General features: G+C 42.2%; 1 protein-coding gene across 7 annotated transcripts in view; it reads left to right on the top strand.

Annotated features, from left to right (window-relative positions):
- The window catches only part of IPO11 (importin 11), a 568,146-nt gene that overhangs the window by 270,520 nt on the left and 284,877 nt on the right, over positions 1-12,749 (top strand). For all 7 annotated transcript variants that reach the window (XM_033930425.1, XM_033930408.1, XM_033930455.1 and 4 more), the window contains exons 25-26: positions 6,193-6,288; positions 8,887-9,000. In XM_033930425.1, coding sequence (XP_033786316.1) covers positions 6,193-6,288; positions 8,887-9,000 — 210 coding nt within the window. The remainder of the gene's footprint in view (positions 1-6,192; positions 6,289-8,886; positions 9,001-12,749) is intronic.

The following is a 12,749-nucleotide window of genomic DNA, read 5'->3' as shown; positions in this document are numbered from 1 at the left end:
TTGTCCTACCATGGGCTGCGCCGGAGGACCCGGCGGATGCGCTGCGCCTGGGTTGGTCACCATAGGGTGTAATGTCTGAGCCCAGACCTTGGTCTGCTCGCCCATGGCCAATAGAATTTCATCATGTTGCCGCCTCGCGGCTTGCTGTCCAGCATGCCACATCTCCTGATTCGCTTTTATCAGGTTCTGTATGTCCTCTGCATGTTGACGTCTTTCTTGCGCCAGCACCGCCAGGAATTGCTGTGGGTCCATCCTCCGACCTGTGTAAAAAGACAAACACAAAAAAGGAAACCCAAGTGCGGTCTCACCAGAGAGAGTAAACTATCCCTCTTTGTTTTAACCCCGAGGAGTATCTTAACCGATACCTCTCGTATCCTCGTCAGTCCCCTCCCTAGGTACTCTTTACCTGAGGTACTGACGAGTCTGCGCCTTTGGTAAATAGGCCTCCTTGGCCTCCAGTCGTTCTGGCTGTGCTTGTACGTCCTGTTACTCCCGACTCAGGCACTTCCTTCTGGTCTGGTCCTTCCGGTGGTCCCTCAGAAGTATAGTCGGGTGTGGTTCCGGCAGCGTCGTCCTGTGTCACGGGAACACTCCAAAAGAAAAATTATGAAGCAAAAAAAAAAAACTGCAAAATTTTCGTTTTTTTTTTTTTTTTTTTTTTTTTTATAGGTTCAAACTTGAAACCACCAGTAGAGTGTGCTCAAAATCCCACCACTGCCACCATTTTGTCACCTGCCGGGGTCTTAGTAAAGTTCAGAAGACCTCCGGTAGAGGGTAGCACACTCCTGACGTGGCTCCCAAAGGGGGAGACCTCACTGGTGTCTCACTATCCTGGGCTTTGCTAAAAATAAAGCACCGTGAGTCAAGTTGAACAAAATAATGTGCAAAGTTTAATTAATCACTTGCCACATAAATCATATCATCCATTATCATAGTCCAAGTTTCCTTTCTCCCCAAACAAGGGCAAAAAGAAAGAAAACAGAAAACAAAAAGCCTTTTAACTTTCACCCCAGTCCAGTGAAAGCACAGCAAGCTTGCTATCAGTTATACTTCCAGTCCAGGTTTTAGTGCTTGCTCTACCTGATCACACAGGCTCTGAAAAACACTGCACAATTAGTCTCTTAAGCACTTATCCAGCCCTGAGCTGGCGTCCTGGGCTTACTAACTAACACAGTCCAGTTTCTTCACCAGGTAAACTTTAAGCAAAAACACAAAATACAAAAACTGAAGCCTTACTGCAGGCTCCTCAATTTCCAGCCCTGATTAGCTCACAGTTCTTTGAGCTTCTCCTGAGCTCCTGCACAGCTGCCATGTAGCAATCCAATCAAGCTGGTGCAGCACTGCTCTGAGCTTGTCTTTACAGCACAAAACAATCAAACAGTTCTGCCAAAAATCCTCTCCACTATTATTGCTGTACAGCCTTGTACCTGTAGTGTTCAGTGGAAAGTTGCCAAGCCCACATCCATGGCTTCTTCCATACCGGTCTCCAGCATACACCCTTCATCCAGGTCCATGCTTTCTGGTGTATCCAGCAGCTCTGCTGGCTCCTGAGGCATTGGAGCCTCACACTCCATTGGCTCTGGAGTGAGGTCTGGCCTTCTCCTGGCCCGGAGAACTCTCTCCCCCAGACTCTCTTGGGCAGCCTCCTTTAATGCTCTGGAGAGCTGCTTAACAGGCTTAGGGCCACGCCCTACACTGGGAGATCGTGTGCCTAGCTTGTGTGTTCTTGGGCTCCCCCTCAGGCTAAAGGGTAGAATATCACTGGGAGCTTGATTAAATCCCTTAGTGTGACTGGAAGCTTTTCTGGGCCGGGCAGTTAACCTATACTCAGGGCACTGCTCTAGGCTAGAAGACTCAGGATAGGCAGCTGGGCTTTCAGGATCTTCTTCCTGATCCTTTTCAGGGAGAGTCTGGTCTCGAGTAAGAGACTGAGACCGGGGTTTCACTCTGACATGACCGTCTCGGGGAGCGGAAATGTCACAATAGGTGAACTACCATTCAGGCACTTGTTGACTGCTTTAGATGGTAAGACATTAAGCAACAACAAATGGACAGGTCCCAGTGGGAAAATGCTGGATTCTGCTCTTGAGTCTCTGAACCTTCTCTTACCAATGCCATAACAGTAGAGAGCAAGGTATTTCTGAGCAAGCCCATGGTGGTTCCAGAATGAACATCACATACCCAGTCCATAGAATGCTATGTAAAACATGACAGCTGAGACTGCTAGTCATGTGTACAATCAGGAGAGGAGGGAACATTATATTAGGCGTCTTATGGTCAGCAGGAAGCTTATGAGTGAAACAAGCAAACAAAATATGGCCTCTTTGCTAGATTTTGTTAAACAACATTAAATTAACTGCTCAAATGACATTTTAAAGACAATTATTACATTACATTATATTAGGGATTTCTATTCCGCCATTACCTTGTGGTTCAAGGCAGATTACAAATGGTTTGTCCGGATATTAGAAGTGTTTAGGGAGTAGTTTGTACATTTCTTTGAGTTGTTAAGGATTACATCTGAGTTGTCATGATATTAGAAGTTCGTATGTAGTAGTTACAGGTGATGCAGGTGTTAGTTCGGTTTTATGTGTTTTATTGAAGGGTTTTTATTTCTTTTTTGAATGTTTTGTAGTCTGTGGTTGTGGTCAATAGGTTGTAGAGTTGTGGGTTGAGTTTTGCAGCTTGAGTGGCTAGGAGGTTGTCGTACAGTTTTTTTCTTTTGACGTTTTTGGTTGGAGGGTGTGTGAGTTCTCCTATATCTGGTTGACGTGGAATGAATTAGTTCAAACTATTTGTATATTCAACTAAATATTAATTTTTACATATTTTATGTGTGATTTGATGTAAAACTCACTTTAAACAGTTTCTGAAGATAGCTTTAGATTCAGCATGCAACACTGCATAATTTGGTTTCTAGTACTTGACATGCTCTTGCAGGGAGATAAAGGATACTTCTTAGCTTGTTTTGTGCTAGAAGCAAGAGCAAAAGCTGCTTCTAGTTGCCTGTTTTGTCAGTAGACAGTGCTATTATAAAATAATAATAATAATTTTATTTCTTATATACCGCCAAAGCCATGGTAGTCCTAGGCAGTTTACAGTAAGAAGAGCTGGACAATCAGCGATATAGTTACAATGTAGAATCAATGAATACAAGTACAAAGAATGCAAATGCAATAAGAAAGCTGGACAATCGGCGGCAATGTTACAATGTAGAAGCAATGAATATCATAGTACAGAGTAGGAGAGGTGATGAACAGAAAAGGAGAGGGGTAATGAACAGACAAATTCTTAGGTAACAAATTGGTTGAACAGTTTTGTTTTTACTAATTTTCTAAAACTAAAATAGGATGAGGAGTGGGTGATAATGTTTCCCAGCCAATTGTTCAGTTTGCCTGCCTGGAAAGCTAGAGTTCTGTCCAAGAATCTTTTGTAACAGCAGGCTTTTATTGTTGGGTGGGAAAATATGTGGATTATACGTGTGGGCCTGGTAGTATAACCCAGATTAAAGTGGGAAACCAGGTACATAGGGGCCTAAGCAAAGACTGATTTGAAGCAGAGACAAGAAAATTTAAACAAAATTCTTGCTTCGAGGGGCAGCCAATGGAGTTTTTGATAATAGGGACTTATGTGTTCCCATTTTTTTAAACCGAAAATCAGGCGTACTGCAGAATTTTGAATAATTCAGAGTCTTTGAAGGGTTTTCTTAAACGTTCCCAAATAGATAATGTTGCAGTAGTCCAGCATGCTTAGAATAGAAGACTGGACCAGTAAACGGAATGATGCTGCATCAAAGTATTTTCTGATGGTTCTTAGTTTCCATAATGTCGAGAAGCATTTTCCAGTCAGTAAATCCATGTGAGTGTCTAAAATAAGGTAACGGTCAAGAGTCACTCCCAGGATTTTTAAGAAATCGACAATAGGGAAGTCCTGACCATTCAAGGAAATTTTTGAATCTTTGATTTTATCGTTAGGGCTTGCGAGAAAAATTTTGGTTTTGTCTGAGTTGAGTTTCAGTTTGAATTCTGTCATCCACAATTCGATTTGTTTTAGGACAAATGCCAGGTGTTTTGTTGTCTCTGAAGTGAGGCTTGTGAGAGGAAGAACTAGAGTGATGTCATCTGCATAGATATAGAATTTGACTTTTAAGTTTTTCAATAGATTCCCTACTTGGGCAAGGTAGATGTTAAACATGGTAGGGGATAGAGGGGAACCCTGGGAGACCCCGCAAGTGTTTGTCCATCTGCGGGATTGTTTATTATCACTGTAGACTTTGTAAGATCGTTTGCTCAAGAAACCCTGGAACCAGTTTAACACTTTACCAGAAAGTCCTATTGACTCCAGGCAGTCAATTAGAATGTCGTGATCGACTAGGTCAAAGGCACTGCTTAGATCTGAATAAATTATGTAGGAGATCTAGTAGTGTGGCTATAACTGTTTCAGTGCTAAAGCCTGAACGGAAACCTGACTGATTCTCTTGCAGAATGTTGAAATTGTCCAAATACATTACTAAATTCTGGTTGACTAGGCCTTCCATCAGCTTTATAAATAAGGGGATGCTTGCAATTGGACTGTAGTTTGATGTCGGATTTTTTATGATCGGGGTGATCAGAATCTGACCTAAATCCTCGGGAAATGTACCGGTCAGTAATAGAGAAGAAAGCCAGTTATATAACTTTGCTTTGAAGGTGACAGGGGCAGCTTTCATAACGTTTGGTGGGCAACAGTCTAGTCTACAGTAAGAATCAGCGTATTTCATGTAAAGTTTGCAGAATTAACCCCAAGAAGGAATGATGAATTTATTCCAGGACATGTCTACCCTAGGACCATCTTTGTATTGCGCTACTGGGTAGTTCAAATGATTGGATGAGAAGACTGGCAGTTTGGATCTCAAATTGGTGATTTTGTTGTTAAAGAATTCCGCCAGCGTATCTGCAGATGGGGGGGGGGGTGGGGGGGAGTCTGAGGTAGAATGGGAATTGGCCAGTGTGTCATAGAGATTGTTTACTAGATTGAAAAGGTTTTTGGTGTTGATGTTTGGTGAACCAATTTTTTGAGCATAAAAGTTAGTGCTTTTAATTGTTATAAGTTTTTTGTATTCTTTTAGCTTTTGTCTCCAGTTCGCCCTTCCTTTGTTGTCTCCAGTTTTCAGCCATTGTCTTTCAAGTTTTCTTAGCTCCCGTTTCAGTGTTCCTAACTTGTTGTCAAGCCAGCCTTCTAAGTTATTTTTCCTCTTTCTTCTTACTTTGACGGGGGCCATTTTGTTTAGTATCTGTATACTCATGTTGTTCCAAGAATCTACAGAAAAGGACTCTAAGTCTGGGTTAGAAGTCAAGTCAAAATGTGACCAGAATTCCACTGGGTTCACCGAACCTCTGCTAGCTATCATAACTTTGTTCCTTTTTGCCTCTTTGGGTTTGATAAGAGAATGTCTTGCTTGCCAATTAAGTTGGAAGTTACATAGTCGGTGATCTGACCATAAAGAATCAGTCCAGGTAGCTTGCTTCCAGGAGATTTTGAGGTTGTCTAGTTCTTTAGAGGAAAAGGTGACTAGATCTAATTGGTGGCCTTTTTGGTGGGTCTTTTCAGGGGCCGGCACAAAGAAGTCTAATGAAGAAATAAAGGATAATAAGTCTTTGGAGTCACCTTGCTCTGATTGTTCTAGGTGAATATTTAAATCGCCGGTCAGTAGGTTATAGGGGCCTGCTGTTGAGTTAGTGAGGAGGAATTCAAAAAGGTTGGTTTTAGCTGTGGACCATTTTTTGGGGGGTATGTAAAATAGAGTAATTATTAGACCTTCTTCTAACTGATCCGATCAAAGTTTACAGGAAAGAATTTCAAGATCTGCTGTGGAATTTGATGCTAAGATGGTGGAGTGGAAAGAATCTCTTAATATGATTGCTAGTCCTCCTCCTCTTCCCCTGTTTCTGGGACTAAATTATAGTAAAATAAGAGGTGATGCAGGAGCCTCTTCTCTAGGTGACAATCCAGGAAGAGCTCTTGAGCACCCACTTTCCCCTCGGCGACCAGGCTTTCTAAGTACATATGATTATCCTTTTAAGTTTAGAGTGCACTATACTAATATAATAGATTAACAGGTATGTTTTTTGTTCATATTGATCTTTTTATTATTATTTTTTAGAAGTTGTTATATGCTATATTGACATCTTTTGCTGTATTTGCTTATTTTAGGTTGTGGAAAACATCCTCAAAGTGAACCCAGCAGAAGGTCCTCCGATGTTTCAGCCCATCTTGGTTTCAGTGTTCCGGGGCATTATAGATGGTGAGGTAAGAATGCTGATTGCCAGTATGGGGTTTGTGCCAAAGACACATGAAAAGAAATTTGAAGACCTGAATATGTATATCCTAGAGAAAAATAGGGATAGGGAGATGTGATAACAGAAGTTTAAATACTTGAGAGAGATTACATAATGCTCAACAAATCTTTTTCCGGAAATGGAGAGGCATTGGAACAAGAAGACATGAATTGAGGTTGCAGTATGGTAGACATAGGAATAACATCAGGAAATACTTTTTCACAGAGAGAGTGGTGGATGCTTGGAATACTCTCCTAGTGGAGGTACTGGAGATAAAAATGGTTACAGGATCCAAAAATGAATGAGAGAAATACAGAGGATCCCTAAATAGAAAGAGGACAGAATCAAAACCTAAATGACTTTATGGCTGTTGAATATTATGATGAGCAGAAGTGGTGGCTATACGACAGCTACAGTATGGAAGTAAGGCAGATTTTATAGTCTGTCTGCTGTCTTTACATTTTATGAATCAGGAGGATTTGCTGACAGTTTTCATCATTTGACAGATCATCACTAATACTTCATCACCTGACTGTTCATCACTGAAACATTTAATCACTTGACAGTTCATCATCAAGCCAGTTCATCACGTAACACATCATCTTGTAGTTAAACTAAATGTATTCAAATTATGTACATGGAAAACAAGCACATATCCATGCCTTTTCTTTTGTGCATAAATTTGAGTCTTTGTTTCCTAGCCTGCTATATCCTGAAGTAGCTCCCTGTTCTTTATGTATGTGTGTGTGTGTGTGTGGGGGGGGTTTGCTGATTTCTTCTTGTGTGTAATTTACAGAGTCTGAATAGTAGGAAATAAGCAAGCCCAACAAATGACTACCTATCAGCCTATGCTAATAATGTAAACAGATTCAGGATTGCATAGGCCTTGACCACCAGACTGCTTGTATGTGATTACCATCAAAATGGCTTACTGTCCTGTCTTTTGTCTCGCTCCCTCTTCCTCCTAGTCCAGCAATAGATGGGAAAACATAACAATGAATTGCAATGTATTACAAATCACCTGAGCTAGTGCTTAATCCCTGTCAGTCTGTTCTGACTAAAAGGAAGTGGTTGGACCATGGAGTTTCCAGATTACCCACTGGAGAGGAAACCAAAAGATTAGCAGTATCATTCACTGGCTGCTGAGGATATGTCATCAATGTTCTGTAAACTGCTGTTTACTATCACCATGCCTTTCTGACCTTGCCTTAGAGAACATAAGAACATAAGTATTGCCGCTGCTGGATCAGACCAGTGGTCCATCATGCCCAGCAGTCCGCTCACGCGGTGGCCCTCAGGTCAAAGACCAGCGCCCTAACTGAGACCATCCCTACCTGCGTACGTCCGTGTTCAGCAGGAACTTATCTAGCTTTGCCTTGAATCCCTGGAGGGTGTTTTCCCCTATAACAGACTCTGGAAGAGTGTTCCAGTTTTCTACCACTCTCTTGGTGAAGAAGAACTTCCTTACGTTTGTACGGAATCTATCCCCTTTCAATTTTAGAGAGTGCCCTCTCGTTCCCCCTACCTTGGAGAGGGTGAACAATCTGTCTTTAACTGCTAATTCTATTCCCTTCAGTATTTTGAATGTTTCGATCATGTCCCCTCTTAATCTCCTCTGTTTGAGGGAGAAGAGGCCCAGTTTCTCTAATCTTTCGCTGTACAGCAGCTCCTCCAACCCTTTAACCATCTTAGTTGCTCTTCTCTGGACCCTTTTGAGTAGTACCATGTCCTTCTTCATGTACGGCGACCAGTGCTGTACGCAGTACTCCAGGTAAGGGCGCAACATGGCCCGGTACAGCGGCATGATAACCTTCTCCGATCTGTTCGTGATCCCCTTCTTTATCATTCCTAGCATTCTGTTCGCCGTTTTTGCCACCGCCGCACATTACGCAGACAGCTTCATCAATTTGTCGATCAGAACTCCCAAGTTTATTTCCTGGGAGGTCTCTCCAAGTACCTCCCCGGACATCCTGTATTCGTGCATGAGATTTTTGTTACCTACATGCATCACTTTACATTTATCCACATTGAACCTCATCTGCCATGTTGATGCCCATTTCTCGAGCCTAATTATGTCACATTGCAGATCTTCACAATCCCCCCTGCGTCTTCATTACTCTGAATAACTTCGTATCGTCCGCGAATTTAATTACCTCGCTCGTCCAGATCATTTATAAAGATGTTGAAGAGCACGGGTCCAAGCACCGAGCCCTGCGGCACTCTACTGGAGACTCCAGTCTGAGTATTGACCATTTACCCCCACTCTCTTGTTTCCTATGCTCCAGCCAGTTTTTAATCCACGTGAGTATTTCACCCTCAATTCCATGGCTCGCAATTTTCCAAAGTAGTCGTTCATACAGAACCTTGTCAAACGCCTTCTGAAAGTCCAGATATACAATGTCGACTTGGGAAAAACCTGTGTAAAGCCACTTTGTACTGCAGCTTAGTATAAGGATGTCTTAGAAAATTAGCTTAATATTTCAAAACTTTGATAGTGTTATAAAAGATTTCTGTCTTAGCACATTTTGTTTTCATTTTAAAATTTAAAATTATTGATTTCATCCTGCAGAGGTATCCAGTGGTGATGTCTACATATCTCGGAATCATAGGCCGAGTACTACTGCAGAATACAAGCTTTTTTTCCTCACTTCTCAGCCAGATGTCTCAGGAATTTCAGCAGGAGGTAAGAAGGTAGAAAAATATTTTATGGTAAATATGGGAAGAAATCATAAACTTGAAGTAGATTACTGATGTTTAACCCAATTAAAATAAGTAACAAATGAGTTAGTTCAACTGTGGCATAAATTATTGACCCCCCCCTTTTATTCTATACCTCACTGTATACATCACTGTAGTCAACTGATCATGGTTTTGATGGCTAAAAGGAAGAAAGCAAGACAAAGTACTCATACCAAAATGAAAACATATTTACAATATTTGGTGTACTGCAAAATCTCATGACTACACAGAAAATTTGCTGAACCGTTAGAATGCACAATGATTTCTTTGCTGATTTTGATATCTTGTTAGGGTGACATAAAAATTATCCAACCATGTGCAAACTTTTTCAGGTATGTAGGTTTCTTCCTTTGAAACAAAAACAGTAGCAGAAATTAACATAACACACTAGTCATCTTAATTCATTACTTAGCACAAACACCTGATGTGGCCTTATTTGAGAAAGCCTGCATTGGAGCTGTATAAATGATAAAACATGATAATGTTCCTTCAGTATCTACCAGATTTAAAAGAGAGAGGGTTAAGAACATAAGAAGCACCATCTCCGGAACAGACCCTAAGTCCATCAAGTCAAGCGATCTGCACACGCGGAGGTCCCGCCAGGTGTACCCTGGCATAGTCTTGGTCCCCATATCGCTCTAAGCTTCTTGTAAAGAGAAGTGCATCTAGCTTACCCTTACCCATGTCACTTCATGCCACTCATAAGGAGATGTACATCTAACTTACCCTTAAATCCTAGAACGGTGGATTCCACAATTACCTTTTCTGGGAGAGCATTCCAGGTGTCCACCACTCGTTGTGTGAAGCAGAACTTCCTGATATTTGTCCTGAACTTGTCCCCCCTTAGCTTCAGCCCATGTCCTCTTGTCCATGCCACATTGGACATTGTAAATAATGTTTTTTCCTGCTCTATTTTGTCGATTCCTTTCAGTATTTTGAAAGTCTCGATCATATCCCCTCGCAGTCTCCTTTTCTCAAGGGAGAACAACCCCAGTCTCTTAAGTCTTTCCTTGTAATCCAGGTTCTCCATACCTTTCACCAGCTTTGTTGCTCGTCTCTGCACCCTTTCTAGCAGTTTTATATCCTTCTTTAGGTATGGAGACCAGTTCTGGACGCAGTATTCCAAGTGTGGTCTGACCATCGCTCTATAAAGCGGCATTATAACTTTCTCCGATCTACTCGTGATTCCCTTCTTTATCATGCCTAGCATTCTATTTGCGTTCTTCGCTGCTGCCGCGCATTGCACCAACGGCTTCAGTGTCTTATCGATTAATACTCCCAGGTCCTTTTCCTGTTCAGTTTTTCCCAGAGTTGCACCTGACATACTATACTTGTGTTCCTTATTTTTTCTTCCTAAGTGCATCACTTTGCATTTTTCCACATTAAACTTCATCTGCCATTTATCTGCCCAATTCTCCAATCGGCTCAAGTCACTCTGGAGTTCCTCACTGTCCTTCTGCGATTTGATGGCCCAGCATAGCTTTGTGTCATCTGCAAACTTGATGATCTCACTGGATGTTCCATCCTCTAGGTCATTGATGAAGATATTAAATAAGATGGGCCCAAGTACCGAGTCCTGGGGCACACCGCTAGTCACATTTTCCCAGTCCGAGAACTTCCCATTTATACCCACTCTCTGCCTTCTGTTCTCCAGCCATTTGCCTATCCATCTTAGTATATCTCCTTTTATTCCATAGCCCTGCAGTTTCCTGAGGAATCTTACATGTGGAACTTTGTCGAACGCTTTCTGAAAATCCAAGTATATAATATCCACCGGTTCTCTATTATCAATTTGTCTGTTCACTGTCTCAAAAAATTGAAGTAGGTTTGTCAAGCATGACTTCCCTTTCCTGAATCCATGTTGGCTAGCTTTCATCAGGTCGTGTGTGTCTAGGTGCCGGGTTATGCTATCCTTGATCAGCGCATCAACCGATGTGAGACTCACAGGTCTATAGTTGCCCAGTACTCCTCTTGATCCTTTTTTTGAATATCGGTGTGACGTTCACTATCTTCCAGGCATCTGGTATCTGCCCTGTTTTGATTGACAGGTTGACAAGTTTTTGGAATAGTTCTCCGATTTCCACTTTTAGCTCTTTCAAGCCTCTCGGATGAATTCCATCCGGTCCAGGAGATTTGTCGCTTTTGAGTTTGTCAATCTGGTGGTAGATCTGGTCCAAGTCCACTTCTACTGTGGTAAGGCTGTCCTCTGTTACTCCTTGGAACACTTTCACTGCTTCTGGAATTGTTGCAGTGTCTTCCTTTGTAAAGACAGACGCAAAGAATGAATTTAGTCTGTCTGCAATTTGTTTGTCTTCCTTGATGTACCCTTTCCTTCCCTGGTCGTCCAGCGGTCCCACCGCCTGTTTTGTGGGTTTTCTCCCTTTCACGTACCTGAAGAAGGGCTTGAAGTTTTTGGCTTCCTGCGCTATTTTCTCCTCATAGTCCTTTTTGGCATCCCTCACCGCCCTGTGACACTTCTTCTGATCATCCTTGTGTTTGTTCCAAGTTTCGATTGTTTTCGTGCGTTTCCATGCTTTGAAGGAGTCATTCTTTTCTTTTATGGCTTCTTTCACCTCTTTAGTAAGCCACGCCGGCTCTCTTTTGCCTTTGGTTTTCTTTGCTTTGGATATCCACAGAATGTAGAGGCTTTGTGCTTCCGTGATAGTATTTTTCAGAAGGGACCATGCCTGTTCTACCGTTTTGACTTTGCCCATTTTTTTCTTGATCCGTTGTTTCACCATGGCTTTCATGCTATCATATCTTCCCCTTTTGAAGTTTAAAGTTGTGGCTGAGGTTTTGGTACTTTTCCCCTTCCCGACATCGAGTTTGAAGTTGATCATATTGTGATCGCTTGTCCCCAGCGGGACCGTGACTTCTACTTCCTTTGCCGGCCCTGTAATGCCATTTAGGACCAAGTCCAAGGTGACGTTTCCTCTTGTCAACTCTCCCACCAATTGTTCCAGGAAGCATCCCCTAGCACTTCAGGAATATTGCCTCCTTGCCACAATTTGAATTTCCCAGGTTCCAGTCTATTCCTGGAAAATTGAAATCCCCCAAGATTATGACATTACCTGTCTTACATTCGTGGTTAATTTCCTCTTTCATTTCCAAGTCTGTTTCTTCCACTTGTCCTGGCAGTCGGTAGTAAAGGCCAATCTTTGTGTCAGCGCCGTTGTGTCTGGGAATCTTTATCCAGAGGGATTCCAGCTTCTCTTTCTTTTCTGTCATAGTCTCTCTCACAGATTCTATTTCTTCACGAACATATAGGGCAATACCTCCACCTTTCTGCCCCACTCTATCTCTTCTGTACAGTTTGTATCCTTGAAGTACTGTATCCCATTTGTTTTCGTCATTCCACCAGGTTTCTGTTATGCCAATGATTTTCAGTTCGTCGTTCTTTGCTATTGCTTCTAATTCTCCCATTTTGTTTCTCAAACTTCTAGCGTTCGTATACATACATTTGAGTTCCCTTTGTGTTGCCTTCTTGGACTCTTTAAGCTTAGCAGTCTCCCCTGGTTCCTTCACGGTATCCTTTCTTGCTCCTGTATTGTCTCTCTTATATGCTTTGTGGTCGTCCCCTCCTGACGACCCTTCTTTGGGACATTCTGTTGCCCGGACCATCGACTGGTGGTCGACTGTCGGCTCTCCCCTGACCTTTAGTTTAAAGCCTTCTCGATGGCCTTCTTGATGTTG

The sequence above is a fragment of the Geotrypetes seraphini genome, chromosome 1, assembly GCF_902459505.1.
Source record: "Geotrypetes seraphini chromosome 1, aGeoSer1.1, whole genome shotgun sequence".
Classification (NCBI taxonomy): Eukaryota; Metazoa; Chordata; class Amphibia; order Gymnophiona; family Dermophiidae; genus Geotrypetes; species Geotrypetes seraphini.
Note: the sequence above shows the minus strand (reverse complement) of the source record. Positions and strands in the feature narration are given on the sequence as shown.